The 20992-nt window shown below is 39.3% G+C and overlaps 1 protein-coding gene across 1 annotated transcript; it reads right to left on the bottom strand.

Annotated features, from left to right (window-relative positions):
- Positions 1–205: 205 nt before the first annotated feature.
- On the bottom strand, positions 206–19171 carry arhgap42a (Rho GTPase activating protein 42a). The gene is made up of 24 exons (XM_044370754.1): positions 18571–19171; positions 14358–14453; positions 14184–14245; positions 11336–11407; positions 10266–10367; positions 10057–10167; positions 9318–9422; positions 7620–7749; positions 7385–7485; positions 6886–6995; positions 6689–6767; positions 6513–6552; positions 6369–6431; positions 6193–6267; positions 5976–6060; positions 5833–5891; positions 5569–5674; positions 4159–4318; positions 3909–4059; positions 2188–2910; positions 1884–2043; positions 1361–1432; positions 1176–1255; positions 206–903 (listed from the first exon to the last, which is right to left on the bottom strand). Exons 1-24 carry the CDS (start codon positions 18722–18724, stop codon positions 815–817), a joined length of 2985 nt encoding a protein of 994 aa, XP_044226689.1. The 5' UTR covers positions 18725–19171; the 3' UTR covers positions 206–814.
- Between the last annotated feature and the right edge of the window lie 1821 nt (positions 19172–20992).

The raw sequence follows: 20992 nt of genomic DNA, 5'->3' as shown, positions 1-20992 counted from the left end.
TACATGACATACATACATGCACATCTAAAACACTGAAAAATATAAGCAGATTACTTTTCTTCCTTGCCAACTCTAACATACAGCGCTTATCTCCTCATATTGGAAATACAGATAAGAGCGATAAAATAAAGTACCTACAAAATGTTCTGCACACAGTGGCACATGGTACAACAGTGACACAAAGTGAATCCACAAATACAAACTGTCTTTTTAAGTAAAGTATTTGCCCTTTATTTAGACATGAGAACTGACACAGACGGCAGCAGGAAGGTGTTACGGCAGGATTCAGTCTTAGATCATCAGTTCATACTGCTCCAGAGACAAACATCTAATCACTGTACACACAGTTATAACATTAATAAGATCATTTACAAACACATAAATTACCAAGATTAATAGAAAAATACTGTTTCCATGTACCTTGTTGTGAATAAACCACTAGCAGACACATTTCATGAATCTACAGCGTTCTCGCCGCCACAGCAAAACTGCTGAACACAAACATTAGCTGATAACATTGATTAAGTTGAACTGTCATGTATTAAAACAAGACAATAGACGAGATATTAACATCTACTGCATTACATGATGGTTAATAACACATAAGATAAAGTAGTCGGATATAAATACAATATACACATCATTCATATCCAGCCACAGTAGTCAGACATACTGCTCAGTGATAACAGTAACATGATAAATATATTACATCTTTGATCAGCAGCACAGAGTATTACTGTATGCACTGTTAGATCCCTAAAAGCTATGTTAGATCTTTGTGTTATTCAGTAATTGATGACGTCATCAGGGTTTTTCAGGTGTATGTGATGTAGTTCTCAGGTATGAGGCCCGTCTTGCCGTTGTATGTCGCCTGAAGCCAACCTGGTTCCACAGACGGATGAACTGCAGACACAAACAACTTGAGTCAACTCAGCAAGTCAAGACAAAGATCCTCATACAGCAAACATGTCTCATACATTTCATCTTATATAATGTACAACCATAATCTCACCTGGACATGGAAGTTTCTCTACATAAAGACTTTAGACTAAGTTGAACACAAGCATAACATGTAGAATGATTAAGGTTAGGATTATATAAGTCAGAAAACAAACTAACTAGTTTCCTGAACACCAGAGATCCATCAGGAAATAAAACCTGAGTGGTTTTCTTACCGTTTGAGAACAGTGCCCCCTGTGGAAAACTGAGCTCATGGCTGTGCTCTGCCTCACAGGAATAAAGAGCTTTTGCTTCCCTGAGACAAAAAAACAAAAAAACAGTGGAGTTGGTGAAACAGAAGGAGGATTTCATTTATCAGTATGTTTTAGGTTGCAGTTTATCATATCTGAAATCAGCTCACCTTCCTGAAGAACAAATATCTAATGCTGAGGAGAAAACTGAACTCTCACGCTGCGGCCCTCTGACTGATATTCTGTAAAATATGTAACAGCAAAAATAAACAACATTATCACCTCCAGTATGTAGCTCAGAGCGAGTTAGTTTCAGACAGATTCTCAGCGTCTAAAACAAAACTGTTTTCTTGAATAATGCAGGCTGCTCTTCGGCCAATCAAAAACAAGTAATAATTCCTGGAACCAGACCAATGATGGCTGAGATATTACAATTAAAAAACTGTTAAAATAAGTCAAAATTAGATCAAAAGGATCCCTTGATGTTGAGACAGCAAATATGATTCGCAGGGAAAAATGACTTATGTTTCAATTTTCATGTCAACTGAACTTGAGTTTAAACACTGGACCATTTCTTACAGTGAACAGTGTTTTTTAAAATGACATTTACGCTACCAACATTTGTCATATGTCAAAGTTCCAGCAAAACGGCACCAGTGGTGATGATAAATGATACATTTTAAAGACACTGACATTGATCCAGGCCTCTGGTAACCGTTGCTTGATGTGGCTGCAGAGTGTTTCGGGATCAGATCGGAGCCACATCGCATGCGTGAAGTTTTACGCAAGTGTGTTGCCTCTTGTGGGTCCAGCGACATGAGACTCTGTACCGATCCGTGACAGCTTTTGTAATCTGAGACAGAACAAAGGAAATCAAAGCTGAACACTAAGCAGAGGAGAGACTGACACTCTTAACATCACTCATCAAACTTTTTCCTACACATTTATCTTCAGCAAACTTTTGACATGTTGAACCAGTTACCACAGATGCACGCACCCTCAGAGATGTGCAGGGAGGTGAGAGAGGAGGATGTGGAAAGCTGGTAGGGAAACAAGGAGGAGGAGGAGGAAGAGGAGGAGGAGGCAGTCCTGTAAGCAGTCCTGTGCTCCCGAGAAGGGGAGGTAGTGTCTGTTGCTCTGGTTTCTGTGACATTGGAGGAGGCACAGGATGCATTTCTTTGATCCACTGAATGAGTGCTCTTCAGAGAAGAGACAGACGACACTCTCTGAACTGGCCGACCTTCCCTGAGAGAGGTGATGCCCTCCATCGAGGAGGGCTGGGTGGAGATGGTCGACGAGGAGGCTCTGGAGGGTGACCTGGACTCCTTCACAGATGACAAAGAGGCTGTTGAGTTTCCTTTGACAGAGAGACTTCTCTCTGGTGCAGAGATCAAAGAGGACGTGGATGATGACACGGAGGAGGTCTGCTGGGCCGTGGCGAGCTGGGAGGAAGTCCAGGAAGAGGAAGGAGTGAGCTGAGGGGAGGCAGCGCTGTCTGTTGGCCGTTTTTGATCCTTCCCATTTGAGGAAGTATGAGAACAGGGGGAACAAGAGGAAGCCGCAGGTGGAGACGGCTGCGCTGTGGAGGACGAGCTGGGCTCTGCAGCAGGAGAGGAAGGGGATGAGGTCTGAGACAATCCGTTCTTTTCAGACGAGTGTGACGACAGCGACTCCTGGCTGCCCATTGGAGTCGTGCTGGGGCTGCTACTGAATGTGTCACCTAGAAGGAAGAAAAGAAACGAGTCACATAATGAAGAGACTGACTAACGCACAGAAATTACTGAGTGTTTAAAGGGCTGTTCCTAAGAAAATGCATGTGGAGTAAATGATGCCTGTTTTTTAATCTTCCTTGTTGGTGCATTCAGGTGCTTTTGGGAAGTTCTGACATCTGTAATTTGAGAGTTGATTGCTGCTTTACTCAGAATATCAAATGATGAGTGCATAACTACACTATATATATGTGAAATCTTACTGCTACAGCATACAATTATATTTTAGACAATAGTGTAACAACAGTTTGGAGAAGACCCTTTGCTGCTTCAACATGACAAGGCCACTGTGCACAAAGCAAAGTCCATAAAAAAATGGTTCTCCCAGTTTGGTGTGGAAAAAGTTGATTGGCCTGCAAAGAAACATGATTTCCTCCAACCTCTATAGGATCAATTGGACTATGAGCTAAGCCTCATCACCAGACAGTGTCCAACCTCACTAAAGATCCTATGGCTGAATAGGAGCAAATCCCTGCAGCCAGGTTCCAAAATGTCATGGAAAACCTTTACCAGATGAGTTACAGCAGCATATTAATGCTCATTGTTTTAGAATGACATGTTCAACAATCACATATGAGTATAATGGTTTCGTGTCCATTAGTTAGTACTTGAGCCCACTGATGTTACAGTCATTTTAATTTCCGCTGCTCAGTTGCTGATAATGACACCCAGTTGTGTGTAAAATGACTATGTGAAAGCACCACTCCTTACAAAATGTGAGCAGTTTATTGGCTTAAACTATAAAAAACATGTGACTTCTGTCATGAACACAATAAAGATAAAATGTTGTATGTTACAACATCTCATCACCAGATTTTACTGTGCAGGTGTACAATACCTGAAGTGTTCAGTTGTAAATGTTTCCCTATAACTGTCTAGTACTGTATGTGCTGTATGTGATGTATTAAAATGGGAGACTGCCGTATATTAAAGCTGCAGAAAGACTCACTGTCGTTGTCTGCGAGGCAGAGAGCAGGAGGGTAGAGGCGTGGTTTCCTCTTTCCAGATGACAGACAGATGGCTTTGTTCCTCCGAGGAGTCGACCGAGAGGACGGAGCTGGAGGTAACGGCACTGAAAGGTCTGGGGCCTCACCAAATATCTGACAGGAACACACAAGTACACAGGTGTGTTAGGTGTGTGTTTATGTGTGTGTGTATGTGTGTGTATATGTGTGTGTATGCGTGTTTGTAGAACACACCTTGTGGTGGTTTTCGATGATAATCTCCACCACAATGTTCTGGAACTTGATGTTCATCATGGCGGCCACCGTCTCTTCCTGTGACCTCATCAACGTGGGGCCGAAGATCATCCCCAGGTTGGACACGGTCATCAGGTTCTGGTCACTGTGAGAGGAGACCCTGCACGCACACACACACACACACACACACACACACGATGAGCATGTATTTTAAATATGTCACAGAGATATAATAGAAAAGGTGTAAAAATAAACTATTATAAATATGAAAAACACAAAATTAAAAAACTCAACCCTTCTATGTTAACATATTTCAATCACAGTTGTTTGTGATGTTTTTGTATGAGTTCTGTGCTTCTCTATTCAATGTAGCAACAAAAAATAACCTTAAAATTTCTTAAAAGGTGAAAAAGATGAAAAATAACATTTAAATTTATATACGTGTTCACATTGCTGGCAATGATTTCATGTATGGATTTCACAAGTCTATTAGTCTAGCATATTATTAGATAGTAGATCATCTATATTTCAGAATCTCATAATGTCTATGCTCCATGTAAATATTGTGTGAGAGATGTCAGGTTCAAGTCTGTTGTTTTTCTGTTGTTTTTCTTTCCTTTAAAGTCCCCCTCCACTCAAAAATGTGCTTTTTTTCTTGTTCCTACGGTTTAATGTTTGAGGTTCACTGTGCCATTGACATTAGAAGGCTGTTTTCATATTTATCTGCTGAAAGTGGAAAGTTTCTCTGTGCTCGCTGAAAATCTGACTTTAAGCTTCATGTTTCCATATCACAAGTGTGATGTGGAAACAAACATATACAAACACTGACAACAGACTTTACAGTGAAGTAGGGGATATCTTTCATCCAGCAGTTAAACTTCTGACATTAACAATATTTGCATATTCATCGAACCTGGATTTTTCAATGAGGAAGAAGGAGAATATTTGATTTTAGGGATTTTAATGAGGTAACTGTACTTTTTTATGGAAAAACCATATTAGACACTTATAATTCCAGGCAGAGTATTTTTATATATCTTACAACATGTCTGCAGCGGATCTTTAAAGTTACACATTTTGCTGTCCTGGCAAAAAAATCTACTGTCAGACATCTGTTATGAATATTAAGAGTTTTTATGGTGTGACTTTGACCGTTCTTTAAATACTGCTCACAAGTAGTGAATAGCTGTTTCACAAATGTAAATCCTGTAAAGATGCATTGTTACGTGTTGCTCTATGACTGAGCCAACAAGAAAACAGCACACAGGAAATAGGAAGACTAGAAAAAAGTAGAGTGGAAAAATATCACTGTTTAAGGTAATGATATTTCTTCTTAGAAAAATAAGAAGCAAAAGGACATTTTCAAGGTAGAGATCAATACAAGCACAGTATGTGTTAATATGTACATACTTGAGGAGGTGATTGGTTAAGATGTCCAGCATTGCTCTGTTTTTCTCTGGTAGTTTGTGAACAAGAGCATGAATCGCTCTCACTCGATACTTCTGGTCATCATACTCTGTGAAGAAGGTGATAGATGATGATAAACTTCTGTTTACATAACATACAATGAGGTGAGGCAGCAAACTGAATCTAAACACTGGTGGAATATTACAGGTTGCCTCTCTCATTACATATTCTATTTTGTGTTTTGAAAGAGGCAGCAGAGGATCTTACTTGCGGCTTTGATGAATTCTTTATGCAGTCTGTAGGTCAGGAGCGGCTCTGCCAGACACCTGCATGCACATTAGAAATCATAAACTCATAATTCATCAGCAGTGTTATTCAAAAAAGCTGCTGTTTGATAAACCGTACATTACCTGAAATAATTCTTTAGGCCGCTGGTGATGGTCTTGTTGTCCCAGGCGTCTCCATCCAGCTGCATGTCAGAGGGTGCAGTGGACGCTACAGGAGAGTAGAGACTTAATGATTCATCTGTAGTGACGGATTTTTAATTATAGCCCATTGATTGTGCTGGAGGAAACCTTTCTCATGCAGGAAATGATATCATACAGAGGAGAGCAAAGCCTTTCTTACCGAAAACACTCGTCATCAGCCGCTGCACTTTGGAGTTAACTCCTCCAGTCCTGTACAGTCCCAGCGTGGTTATGCCTTCATGCACACACAGACATTTATTTAACAGATAAATCGACACTTTATTTACCAGCATTTCATTTTCGCACAAACATACACATTTTAAGAAGTAGGGATACCTCTCGTTTCCACCAGCTCAATGCACTTCTTCACAAAGCTGAAGCCTGCCTCATTGAGAAATGCTGTAAAATAGACAAACGGTAAATTTCTGATGCAAAGGAGGAAATATTAACACAGTAGATGTTAATGAATAGAAAACTTACTCTCCTCCTTTTTGCTGAGTAAAGAGGGCAGGGTGTAGATCTGAGGAAAGAAAGGTAAAAAAGTACCTTATTTTTTCAGTACTAAGTTTATTGTGTTTAACATAATAGAAGTCTGGTTCATGTTTTCCTGATGATATTATATTATTGTTATTGGTTAATGGTGGCTATACTCATACAGGTTCTTTTCCATCCATGGCCTCCATCCACAGGCGTCTGTTGGCCTCAGAGACTGCTTGCAGGGTGATGACGCCATGCCTGCAGAGAAAAAAGGGGATCATTTTACCCAAGTCAGACCCAGCAGTAGCTATATCTGAATTTATTTATTCCTAAAACGTTCATATGCTACGAACACAGCCTCTGAATCATCTCTCACCTCTCCACCACCTCGATGTCGAAGCAGAAGCGTTTGTCGATGGAGTCAGTCTTCCTTCTGACACACGAGCGCAGCCTGAACATTTCCGGAGTACCGTTCACCACACCATTCTGTAAATAGTGAGATATGGTTGCATCACGCACTCAACATGACGTGTTTATCTTAGAAAGTCTCAGTTTCTTAGAAAGTTGCTCAGCACCACATGTTTCATGACTGATTTCCTACCTTCGGGGCATTAACTGGTTTTCTATTTATTTCAGTGTGTTTTCAAAAGAAGTGACTCAACACTTGAGGTTGATGATCCATGTTGCCATTATCTTTTGGCAACATTACTTTAACCACATGGTAATGAAAATGAGAGTTGTAATGGCACTGCTTGCAACTACATAACTGTATTACAATAACAGAGCCAAAAATGTATGTAACCACATGGGATGATTATTCATGTACTTAATAAAAAATATGGCAATTGTCAGATTTTTCTGTGCTACCAACTCACCTGTCTGCTGGCTGGTCTGGCCTCTGTGTTGCTCATGGTGAACATCTTGGAGCTTTTTTCATATGTACAATAGTATCTGGTCCACACACTGCCCAGTGGACCTAAAATACATGACACAGATACCACTTTTCATGCAGGTCTTATTGCGTAACTGTGGTGAGTGATTTTATGCAGCTTAAGTGAGAGGAGGACAGAAAGAGGAGACAGTAAATACTGTAACTTTTGCGTCTCTTACGTTTCTCCTGTATATACAGATATCCCTCCATTGTGAAGCAGCCGGGAGCTTTGAAATCCTCTTCTGCGGATCGGATCCTCTTCATCAGCCTCTCAACCTCCACACGTGTACTTTCAAAGTTGTTGCGAGCCTTAATAACATACATAGATGTGGTTACTTAGTTCAGTTGTGTAAATTACGACAAGACTTACACAAAAAGTACACTGATTTCTCATTTCCATTTAAAAAGTGTCTGCTTTTAAACAAATAAGTAAAAGGCTGAGGCTGCAACAGCAGTTTTCACCTAATAGAGAGGTGATACTGCATTTTAATTTTACATAAAGAAATAGAGAAATTGAGGGGACACACCTCAATACTTTTTGAATGCTGATTGAATTGTGTCAGTAGCACAGTAGTAGTATTAAAACTGTCGGGTACTGAAAGCTGGCATAGAACACCAAGTCAAATTCTCGTGTTGTTTACTTAAACATAACTCTGCTATTTACTCTATGTCGTTCAATTGTTAAGTTCTTGTTTGGCTGCTTGTGTTACAATAAGATTAAATATTGATGCATTTGAAAAGTTTAAGAGCAAAAAATGTTTTTGTAGAAAAACAAGTTTATATTCCTAAAAGTTAGGTATCAATAAACATAATTTTGGCATTTGTATTGCAACTTAGGTATCGCATTGGCATTGGTACTGAAACATTTTAGTGCAGTCAATCAACTACACTGGATTTTCTATTAAGCTTCTAATAAGTGTGACTTTGACTTTCCAATTTCCAAGTAAATTGGTCGAAGTTTAAGCCATTGAGCAGCAAAATGAGAATTTGTTCTAGACCAAGCCTTTTTCAAACTGTTGCTGAAAATAATTTACACTGTGTTTCAACATGTTAGTCTTAGATGTGTGGGATTTCTACACTGGGACAGGTTGTCTCAGATGCATAAATGGCTGGCAAGAGGCAGGTAGGCCAGACAGAACCTAGTCTTGTGATACCAGACATTGGATAACAGACTTTGGATTGGTTCTGCAATGCAGGTTTTTTTTAACTCTCCAAATGTTTCCACACAGTTTTAGCAACAAAACCTGGGAGATTGTCCTCAGTCTCTGTGAGTGAAGCGTTTAGAGACTGACCTGTGAGTCTAGACAGAACCCTACCATAGATTGTAAAAAATAATGGACATAGCTGCCTAGATGTCACCCATTGGTTTGTGGACTCCCGTTCTGAAGCCTCGACTTTGCATTTTGACTGTTGCCATCTCGAATTTTTGGAGCCAGAAGTGACCAAATTTGGATGAGAGGGTGGAGCTGACTCAAATGCTAGCTGCTAGCTTGGTTAGCATGGTGCATTTAAGCCTTAATAAAATATAAACAGGTCTGTATAAAAAATTTGTATAAAAATTCACCTCTTGGAGTTGTAGTTGTCATGAATGAGGAAATTAGCTGTAGAGGCCAAAACCGTTTTTTTTGTACCAGGCTGTAAACGTTTATTTCTGCTGTAAAGTTGGGCACTTTAACATGGGGGTCTATGGGGATTGACTTGCTTTTGGAGCCAGCCTCAAGTGGTCATTTGAAGAACTGCAGTTTTTGGAAATTTTTGGCTTCATTTTTCAGCCACGGAAGTTGTCGCATGAACCTTACCAGCTATTTACAAATATTATTTACAAGAGATATCAGGTTGAGATGTGGACTACAGGGTTGCAGTAAACATATACTTACATTCTGCAGGTTAAACTGAAGCTGCTGCTTGTAGGGTTCAAACTCACTGGCCAGCTCGTAACCCTCGTGGTAGAATGTCAACAAGCCCTGCAGGAAGGCTAATAACTGAAGAGCAGATGGAGAGATATGTTAGCTGGGGGCTTGGGCGTGCTGAGTATAATGAGAGGATTACAAAAGAATAATTGTCAGTCATCTGCTTAATCAATCACAATAACCCCTAAAGGAGAAAAATCCCCAAAACTCTGCTTGTTGTTTAGTTTTCTGACCTTGTTTACATTACAACAAAGAGTTTCCCTCTCCGTCAGGCGGAAGAGATCTCCATGCAGGAAGTGCCGCTCGAGCAACAGGAAGTGAGCTTTACTGATATCTATCATTAAAACATTTTTATCACCGGCCAAACAGTGTGTGTAATGTGTGTGTTTTTCAGATCCTGGCTGAGCTGTCTTTCCATGATCATGTCTGTATAAACTGATGTTTAAATCAGTCTTTACAAGCAGAATAGACTCATCAGTCATATTTTCCTGTGATAAAACCTTCTGTATTGATGGCTTTGATTTCTGGTCAGAGCTATAAAGGCCCAGAAGCTCAAAAAAATCACAAAATGGAAATTTGACACAGGAGGCAAACAGGCTGATACTGATGTCATCTTGTGTATTTTATTACAAATGTGATATGCGTATCCCAGTGTGAAATTAACATACAAATATGATAATTACGTGTGTACGGTGACTGAACTCACCGGCTCCACAAATTCAAACTTCTTTCTCTCCTGCACCTCTTGGATCTTGAAGACATACTGCAGCGATGCATCATAAAATACCTGCCGGTCTTTACTCATCTGTGAATCAGCCTGCAGTGAAAACAGCCACAACAGACATGGAGTATGTCACCTAATACTTCTGGGAAAACCTTTGAGTGTGTGGATTTATCAGGAATTGGGCAGTTCACCTCATTTAGCTGAGATTCCTTCTTTTTGGAGGACAGGCTGAGGTGTTTCTCTAGAACAGAGTAGTATCTTTCTGTCTCCTTGTCAAACTGTTTCTTTCCCTCCTGAGGAAGACAAGAGAGGCAAAATTTTTACATCTGAAAAAACGTTGTTTAAACTGACTTTTTTTTACATAACACAGAGAGAATGTCACCAAACATTCACAACACCAAAATGCCATTGAACCTGCAGTGAGATCTCTGCACCCTGAAAATACCTGCACGGCCTCTCTGCAGCTGATCTTTCACCAGTAACAAAAATTCAATAGGAATTTGAGATCAACTGAAATTCCAGCCTCAAAAAAGCTACGACATTTGGGAGTGCAGCGGGAGCATTAATAATCTAAATGAAGAGACACCGCCAAAATATTTGAGTCTTTTTTCCAAAACAGCTGCAGCTCCTAACTGCACATTTCCAGCCACTGTTTCTCTGCGCTGCTCACACACTCCTGCTACATTCTACAGGCTGTGTGTGTTCCCCTCAATCATACAGAGAAAAAAGCCTTGATTTCACTTTCAGTATTAGTTATAGTTGTAACCACTTATATTTTTTGAACACTGCATACCACACAACACTGCTATCTCTGCCTCTATTTCTTACTGGGGAGAGCCAAGAGGGGGGAAAAAAATGAGATAAACTGAATTATAAGACTTGAGACAGCTGCTGAAACCAGACACCAGACTCACTTTGTGTTTATACTGCCTCACTGAGTTCAACTGTCTCTCTCTGTCTGTGACGCGCTCTCTGTCCTCTCTCTCAGCGTCCGTTCCCATGACCCTCTTACTGACACTGGACTGTGATCCGTGGTTTATCTGAACAAATTGGATTCTCTGACCACTGACCAGACCTGAGCGGGGAGATCTGTCTAATCACCACCCACAGTGTTACTAATGAACACTAATTAATGAAGTGTACTGAAGTTTTTAATATCACCCGTGGTTCTTTTATTTTAAAAACTGAAGCTCAGCTATTTTCTTTTAATAATGTGCTTGGCTTTCATGTAACACCTCGATACTACCAGTCACAGCTGTACCTTCACAGCTCCGATCTGCTCCTTGCGAAACCTCTCGAGCGGTGAGATCAACACGTCATCAGCATTCTGGATCTAAGAGAGGAAAGAAACCACAACCGTTATCTCAGAGTGTCAAAACTGTAAATACTAAGACCAGGAACAGAGATAAGACCACACTGTGGTCTGTGTTGGATACAGTATACTGAGCTATTCCACGATGGCTGCAGTGGTGACTTCAGAGGTTTTGATTGCTTTAAACATGCATGTCTTATTTTTTTCACAAATTTGAATTTAACAAACACATTTCTAGACATTAATGCTTTGTTTGAGAGCCGATGATGACATGAAACATTTAGAGAAAAGGTCAAATTTAATCCCACAACTATACTCTTTTCAAATTTTTCTAAAAGAAGACATCAACGTGGGATATTAACTTCACACATTTGTTGTAAAAGAGCAAATCTAAGGCTGAAATTTACTTAAACTATCTGATGTTGATCTCATCTAGTATTTTGTTTAACCAGGACTGATTTTCAGATAAGGCACACGTGTTGAAGTATGTAAATATTTGAGCAAGCAAACAGGATTCAAACTTGAACAGCCAGTCTCAGGATTGAAATATCTCTCAGCTGATATGTCTTATCTGTTTATTTAATGCCTGTTTACACACAGGAACACCTCAGAGAAGAGCTGTCCAAGTATCATAGTTACACCTAGAGCAAACCTTAGTTTGTTTATGAATTTCTGCTGGTATGAAGTCTTGCTTAACATCAAACATTTTAGTGCATTTGTGCAATGTAATAAATTTGAGTATTTTAAGGACTTTGCTCATGGTTCTCATCCAAGTCACAGAAACAAAAATGCAAATATTAAAATGAAAATAGAACAGAAGCAAAACAGTAGCTTATCTGTCAGTATTAGCTACAAAAGTGCAGATTAGGTCAGACTGATGAAAACCACTTCAATAAAAATTGGGCCAAGTCTAGTATGTGCTCTTGGTTCAGCTGGGTAACTGACAGTTTTGACTTTTCGTCTGATCAGACATGCAAATTTCACCAGAAAACCCCCAAAAAGGACAGTACAACTATGTAATAGTAATACTTTTTGCAGTTTTCTGTACAGCATGTGAGGGACACTTGTGGTTGATGTTGAGACGTGAGTCAAGCAGTGAGACGAGCGGTTATCAGAGCTCTGGTGTTTATATTAGGTCTCGGCCTCTTTAGTCACGAGTCTATAAATTGCAAGTCTTGGTCACGTCTTGCTTTGTTCTGTCTAGTCGATTTAAGTATTAGGCTCTAAATAGCTTCCCGGTCCTGCATCATGACTTCACTTTCACTTCACTTTAGTGCTGCACCAGTGGCCAAAGAAAGGTCTGCTTTCTTTGTACATTCTTTTTTTCACCACATTACAGTATTCAGAGTGAAACTGAAAACTAAGAGACTGAAGGGTATTGTCAAAACTCAATAATAGTCCTTTCAGGTCAAACAGGTAGGTATTTCAAAGGAATCCATTAGCTGGAATTGCCCTTTAACTCAATAATGATGGTATTATTAAAAGTTCAGACAAATCAGCAGCATTGTAGTGGTGCCACTCCAAGTGGAAAAGCATGCAGTACAATTAACACACACACACACACACACAGAGTTTGCACAGCTATCCTTGTTAGGACATTGCATTGACTTCCATTCATTGTAGATAGCCAAACCCAAACCTTAACCCTGACCAGGACCTCAGAAATGATGTTTTGTCTCATTAGGACCAGGCTTTGGTCCCCATGAGTACTACTGGTCCTGACAAGGTTGGTGTTAAACCGGAAATGGTCCCCAAGAGTTAGCTAACAAAAACGCGAGCACGCACACACCCACCCACACACACATACACACACATGCACACACACACACTGGACCCTTTTATGGACTTTCCCAGGCAGTCAGGGCTCTGCTGCTCACAGTCTCACAGGGGAATTGGCAGAATAGGTTCCACATGGTTCCTCTGTAACCAGACCATGCACAGTCACAAAGGAACACACACATACACACACACACACACAGAGGCCTATACATGAGGTAGCATATTACACACATACATTGCAAAGGCACAGAGGTTTGCCTGCACACAGACTGTGCCAGGCTCCAGTCACTCCCACACAAAGGTCTCTGGTTGATGGAGGGTCTGTACGTCAGACATTTTTCCAAATCGCCATGGAGCACAGTGCTGCCGGCATGCTGTTTTCCATACAAATGTGTGAATCAGACTTGTGGGAAAACCAGATTAGACAGCGTGTTAGGTCCAGTGATGGTTCCTGACAAAGACTGTAACTTTCAAACTTAAGTCGTTTAGATGGTGACATCGGCGAAGTTGTTCTTTAGCATTAAGACAGGATGCACTTGCTGCTCAGTCTCCAAACAGTCTTTCAGACTGACTTTGGTTTAGACCTTTCTGAAAACAAATTTAATTTGAAAGGAGCTTTGGTTTTAATGGTGTATTTAGATCAGCGCTGTCATTCAAGGCAAGATGCCCTGGGCAAAGAGTATCATGTCTGAAATATGAAACTTCTCTCTATGTCACTTAAAATGTCAATAAATAATATAAAATGTCAAAGTTCTATGTGTATCTATGTTATGCAAAATACAATGTAAAATTCACACACATACCGATGCTTCTTGGGCTAGTTGACCTATTTATATCACTATACCAACCTTTATCTTCACTTAAAATGGTCTCTTTTCAAGTCACAACCAACAAAATGTCCTCAGAATTGAAGCTTTCCTTCTATTATTTCTAGAAACATACAACCTAAAAACTTGAATTTTGCTCTTCTCTGTCTCCTCTGTCTGTCTCTCACAGACACACAAAGGTGTTTTCTTACCAGTCGTTTTCTCTCCTCTTCCATGGTGCTCAAAAGCTGAGAGAACTCCTTTAAGGACTGAGCTGTAAAAGAAATGACACACTTAAAATCTTTTAAGACTGATCATATTTGACATATTTTGCACAGTCTCAAGTCCTTATATTCTAGATTCATATTTGTTGTTTGGCATCTCACCTATATTAATCTCATCATCAGTCTCAGCATCTCCGATACACTCAAACTGGAACTCCTGCAGAGACTGTGAGAATCGCTGAACAGCAAGAGAAAGACCTGCGAGACAAATACAGAGAATCACATTAAGCAGCTACAACCATGTAATTATTGCCATCGCTCATTTAGAACTTAAATAACTGCATTGTTTCAACATTACGCACAAGAACGCTCTCGGCATGCAGACTGCTATCATTGGTTCAATTATCCCATCCTCCTACAAACGACATAACTTCTGTAATAAAGTATTAATGTATCTTCCAATCATTGTAAATCATCCTCTGGCAAGACATGAGGTGTCAAAGTCTGATATAAATAAACCACCACACCCTGCCGTAAACTCTATTTGACAGGCTGAATCTCAGAAAACTGTGTTTACGTGTCCAAACAACACTCCAACAACAGTTTAATACCACCACATTCTCTAACTCACACACCCAAAACACTGGTCTCTATGCCAGCCGCTGTAAGGCAGCATTTCAGTATAATGTATAATACATTGATAATAAAACCATTAAAATGTTCTTTTATACCAGTCCTCTGCCTGTAGTTCATCAAAATGAATTGTGGTCAGGTTCAACACAGACAAAAGCAGCATGAACAGAATAATCTTCTGCTGGAAACTTATATTAAGCTGTATCTATATTTCTGTTATTATCTAAAGGAACAGCATGTAATTCAAATTGATTGAGAAAACTTTTAATGTACAGTAAGAACAGAACTAACTCTTGACTACAACTTAAGTATAATGTTTTCTGATTTGTCTAGTGATGAGTGAACATTAAAATGATTAATGTGAACGTATGTGTAATTACATGGTCAAAAATACTGACTGGGCGTATAATTATAAATACTTTAAATATTCTCTGGTGTGTGTTTAAAATATTTGCAGACGTACAGCAGTCTACATACTGATTCTGTATGTTAAAGAAGGAGTCGGGTGGTATTTTAAATTCTTTTAGGTCAACAAATGCCATGACAATAAGCAAAACTACAACTAATTCTACTAACAAAGATTGTTGTAGTGTTGTGTTGCAAGAAAAGCTTCATGTATCTTCTTCCTCCTCTGTTCCTCAACCAATAGACCTCAACCAGCCCAAAAACTATTAAAAACACATCAATGACCCGTCACACTGGGTAACATGTCCCTTCGATACCGTGAACACACACTGTAGTTTATTTTGACTCAGTCCCACATTCACCTCGTTGCTACTCAGTAGCTCTCCAAATGTGTATAAATCCGCAGCTGTAAATAGTTCGCAACAAATGCACTATTTACTCCTTTTTGAGTAATGTTTGCAAAAAAAAAAAAAAACAATAGCACTCAGCCTTTGTAAAAAAGAAACTGTTTCTTCACAACTCGTTTTTAAATATTTACATCTTCAGAATGAACACATGGGATTGAGCCATAAACAGGCTGTGGAGGTCTAAAAGTACTGAGAGTTGCACTAATGCACTGTTCATTTTTGTCTTTTCATGGGATTTGTTTACAATAAGAAAAGCACATTATAACACCAGCTTTATCCATTAATAGAAAACACTTTTTATGATTGGATTTATTTCAAAATTTGTTTTAATTGACACATTTTTCATAACAGTGTTGTTCAATCTGTCTGCTTGAAAATCCCATTCTCAGCAAAAAACACTGATGTTGTATTAAAGGATAAGGCTGCCAATTTTCTATATTTTTCTTATTGTCAATAAATCTCACGTGTAGAGCCAAACCAACCATGAACTCATCCTACTGACAAGTACTGTGTGTGTATCCAAAACCTGATAGATCATATTCCTCTGTGCAATAGACCTCTATTGTTGTCAAAAACTATTAAAAACACATCAATGAGCCACAATGTTGCACTGTGTGATGTGTTTCTTTGCCCGGAAGAGAGTGGGCACGGTAGGTTCTTTAGAAATGGCTCCAGAGACTAATAACAGTGATCATATCCTTTAACACGGTGAAAACACAACCAGCTCTCCAAGGCTGTCACAATTTCCACTAAAGAGAATGAAGTTACTGTATCAAAAAAAGCAATAACATGGACTTTTGTCACAGCAGACATTTTGAATTGTCATAGCAGGAAAAGCGCAGGTGCTTTAGTGATGGCTCTGTTCCTTTAAGGGTCCCAGTAAGTAATGTCAGTGAGGCAGCATGTACTGTATAATAACAGGGCTCTTTAGCTGGAACACCTGAATGAATGGAGCCATCGTTTATATTAATTACACCTGTGCTTTTAATCCTAGGAGAAGTCATAATGTCTGCTGTGAAAAGGGTCTATTGCATTGTCTGGATTATTATGCTAATATTATACTGTGAGGCCTCTGGTGATTCCCATCCCTACTGTGCACACACTTCCTCATATTAACCACACAGTGACCATGTTGTCCCTGTTGGCCCCAGAACAGCCAAACACACTCAGCATCATCTGTGTGTACTGCAGGCAGGCAGTAGCAACGTTCACACTGATGACCAACAACAATAGAAACCACAGGCAGCCATGAAGTGTAGGTGTGTCTGGGATTGGCCCTGAGGCGATCAAAAGAAGCTACAAGAGGAACCTGCTTTTTGAATGTTGTCGTCATGTCATATGAGTGTGACATCAAACTGCACAGCAGTTAAACATCCGACTGTCCAGAATAAATTGCATTCATGCATTTTACACAGACTTCCTGTGAATCAAATGTTTGTGTCTGTTTTATCTTTACAATCATTTTTTATTGTCATATAAACAGATCTCTCCCTTGAGGGTAAGTTTTTAAATATAACATGACAATACATTTCAGAGTCAAGAGAAAATGTAGTTGAGTACATTCCCCATACTAAAATAATGTTCATGACATCTTTGTACATCTTATGACACGCAAGTACAACAAATGATTTATCACTCTATGTCAAGGTCAGGTGTTGCTGCTGGGCTCCTATTAGCCTCCCGTTCCTCACTCACTGTGTACACTGTGTACAGTTTTTTCTATGCTAGAATACAACCAGGCCCCAGATTTGCTCTGTGGTGATTTCATTAAATGCATTGATTTAGGAACACATAAGCCAAAACTGAAATAATGACCATCTTAAAACTAGGTTTTGACACAGGGATGCTCCTCATGACAAGGCCTCAAGATCAGGAAATGAAACAGAACCCCTTATGGGCTGTTATCGGTTGACACGATTAATCGATTAATTAGGATTAGTTGACAGACAGAAAATTTCTCGTCAACAATTCTGATGATTGATTTATTGTTTATCAAGGAAATATGCTGAAAATTCACAGTTCTATGCCTCTCAAATGTGAGGATTTGCAGATTTTCTCTGTTTTACATAATTATAAAGTGGTTTGTACTGTAAGTCAGACAAAGAGCCAATTTGAAGACTTGGACTCTGGGTGAATGTGGTGACCATTTTTCACTATTTTCCAAAATTCTTTAAACTAAATTATTACTTGCTTACTTGCAAAAGTAATTGACAGACTCAGTTACAATGACAAGTCATTGTAAGTTGCAGCCCTGGTTGATTTTGTAGCACAAACTAGATGACACACAGTTAGCATGGATTTGTAGATTTGGGGCCCTGGAGATAGTCTAGGCCCATTATGTGTCCACAGATACCACTGCAAAGATGACTGACATCAATAAAATCAAATAGCACAATAATTTTGATGGACTACATTAGTACTGATAAGAAAGCAATACAATGTTTATGATTATTTTTATATGTTATGCCTTATCTAATCTGGTGGCAGGGGACACCATAAAATCATGCTGATAATGGCTAGACAAATAGCAATTTGATTCAGTCTTCATTTCACTCAGCTTTAGGTTAAAAACTGTACATTTTAATTGCAATACACCCTATAAAACCTGGCAAAGGCATGTGAGTTTTCACCCTTCTATGTAAGATAAGTAAAATATCTATTCTAGCAGAAAGAACTAATATATAGCCTCTGGATAACCACTTTCCAACCTGTGTTGCTCATACCATACAAACACTATTCAGTGTAATAAGCTATCAACTAACTAGGCTGAGTCTAATGTAGGTTAAAATCACTACACTGGGTCTGTTTGGCTTGGTGGCCTTGCATTCCCTGCTGTTATCAGGGCAGCAGACTGTGCAACTGATTGAGTAACTTAACCCGCACTTTAACCTCCCCAAAAAAACAACACATTCATCTCGGCTTGTACTTACTTCTGAGGGCAGATATGAGCATGTTTCCATCCTTGATGAGGTCTTTTATAAACCTGTTGGTGCGCTCCAGCTCTATCTCATGGCACTGCAGTCTCTCTCTGAACTCCGGACTGTCCAAGAAAGAGTCACTAAACTCCAGCGTCGGCAGACCCATCGATAAATGAATACACACGGATGATTATTAGTGAACTACAGTAAGAGGTGGCAACTGTCCGCTCGGTGAGGTTTTCAAGCAAAGACCAGTGTTTCAATGTGCTCGGTGGAGAAGTTTGGTCAGAGGTTTCTTCCAGCTCCTTTTTTTCATGCCTTTCTCACTTTTTTCCCCCTCAGAACTTCCGGACACTTAAACAACAGCAGAGTCTCTTCACACAGAGGGTTTGGCGAGTTAAAAGACGAGCTCTTCGCTGCTTCTCTTACCTTTTAAAATCAATATATTGAAATATGAGCTCACCATGCCTCCCCAGTGGCTTTTCAGTCGATACAGAAACACAAAAAAGAGAGCACCGGAGCTTAGTTCAGGACGTATGAAAGCTGTCGGCAGACGGTGCTGCTAACTCTGTCTCCACACGGCTCTAGCTGAAGGCTGGTTACTATGGGGACGAGAGACTCCTGCTGGCGCGTGCTGATATCAGGGAAAAATTTGTCAGATACATCATAGTGATAACAACCATAAAAATTAATGATTAATAATAATGTATTATTATTATAATAAATACTGCTAATAATGATAATAATAAACTGTTGAACCAATTGAAACTATTTCAATATCTTAATGTGTTTTCTGGAGCTTTTAAAGTATCTTTGAATGGCAGTGATAGTTGAAGATATTAAAGGACATTAAAAGATCCCCTCCGGACATGTTTTAAAGGTCCAGTGTGTAGGATTTAGTGGCATCTAGCAGTGAGGCAGATTGCAACCAGCTGAATTCCCTTCTCCTTCCAAGCGTGTAGGAGAACCTACAGTGGCCCCGAAACTGGCAAAATACGCAAAGGGCCCTCTCCAGCTCTAGAGCCAGTTTTTGGTTTGTCCATTCTGAGCTACTGTAAAAAAAAAAGTAGATATAAAGGGCTCATTCTAAGATAACAAAAACACAACGATTCTTATTTTCAGGTGATTATACACCAATTGAAAAATACTTATGAATATTATATTCCATTTCTGCCAAGTCCGTTCCGCTAGATGCCACTAAAGTAGTAAACAAGTTGTATTTATTCAGGAAATCTCATTGAAATTAAGATCTCTTTTGCAAGAGAGACCTGAGAAAAGGTTACATACAGTATACACAGGGAACATAATAAGACAGTTCATTCTTATCACAATCACAAAACCATCATTGAACACACTCGGACACACTTAAAACAATCACAAACATTCTGAAGAATAGCATCTAATAAAACTTAAAAGTCCCTCTAATTGTCTCTAACCTTTCCTTATTTGAATCAAGGGTCTAAGGACAGAGGATGTTGTATTGCTGTACAGACTGTAAAACCCCCTAAGGCTATACAAATAAAAACGGACTTGATGTGACTTTACTTTAAGCTGTGTTGCAGTTCATTCAAATAGTAAGGTGCATAGTAGCAGTGGGGAAGAGTAACCAGTCTTCCCCAGTTCAGAGTTTGTATGAGGAACTTTTAAAGCCAACCAGCCCTGTGATCTAAACTAAACATGTTAAATAACTCAGCAACTTAGATAGCAAGGCCTTATTAATGAAGGCGCAGGTATGCTGGTGCCTTTTAGATGCCAGTGACAACCATCCAACCTTTCCATATCACTCACAGTGGTGAGTACAAATGCTCTGCTTTTAATAATAACTTGTGTCTGACATGGTTTTTCCACAGAAAAGTTCAGTTAAAAAGTCTTAAAATGACATCATTCTCCTCATTATGTCTTCTACTTCACTGAAATTGTATGTGCACTGGAGGTTGCATACCTACCGGACCACGGTTGGCTCCAAACTAGTTGTGATGTCAGAAATCATGCTCGTAGATACATGTCTTAAACTCAGATTTTTGGCAAGCACAGAAAAACTTTCCTCTTTCAGCTGATTAATTTGACTGGAGGGGACTTTAAGTTGTTCCTGAAGTTGAAGCACTGAAACAAGCTGATGTAGCAGATGATACAAAGTCAATGAAATAAGTTTAAATGGCATGTAAAATGAAAGTCCTTTATGAAATTGATGTTACAAGTGTAAGTGCTGAGTGAAGATGAAGAAGTGAAGGTGCAAGTGAAAGGAGTTGGAGAGTCAGCTGACAAACTTAAAGTAGTTGAAATGTCAGGTGAAGTTTAAGGCGAGGCAAATTTATTTATATAGTATTTATATAGTATAGTTTACATAATATACAAAATATAAGAACAGGAAAACCTGAAAGGAGTTATTGTCACTTCAAGAGTCAGTGTAAAAACTTTAATATGATTCCAATTA

The sequence above is a fragment of the Thunnus albacares genome, chromosome 13, assembly GCF_914725855.1.
Source record: "Thunnus albacares chromosome 13, fThuAlb1.1, whole genome shotgun sequence".
Taxonomy (NCBI): domain Eukaryota; kingdom Metazoa; phylum Chordata; class Actinopteri; order Scombriformes; family Scombridae; genus Thunnus; species Thunnus albacares.
The sequence above is the reverse complement of the archived record's forward strand: the minus strand, read 5'-3'. Positions and strand labels throughout refer to the sequence as shown.

What these genes read in the sequence shown, in the direction of transcription:
- arhgap42a (XM_044370754.1), bottom strand. Translation starts at nt 18,724, where the DNA reads ATGGGTCTGCCGACGCTGGAGTTTAGTGACTCTTTCTTGGACAGTCCG. An exon ending in ACTCAGCAAAAAGGAGGAGA is followed by an intron (nt 6,432 to 6,512) that starts GTAAGTTTTCTA and finishes TCTATTTTACAG; the next exon opens with CATTTCTCAATGAGGCAGGC. An exon ending in GCTGATGACGAGTGTTTTCG is followed by an intron (nt 6,061 to 6,192) that starts GTAAGAAAGGCT and finishes ACTCTCCTGTAG; the next exon opens with CGTCCACTGCACCCTCTGAC.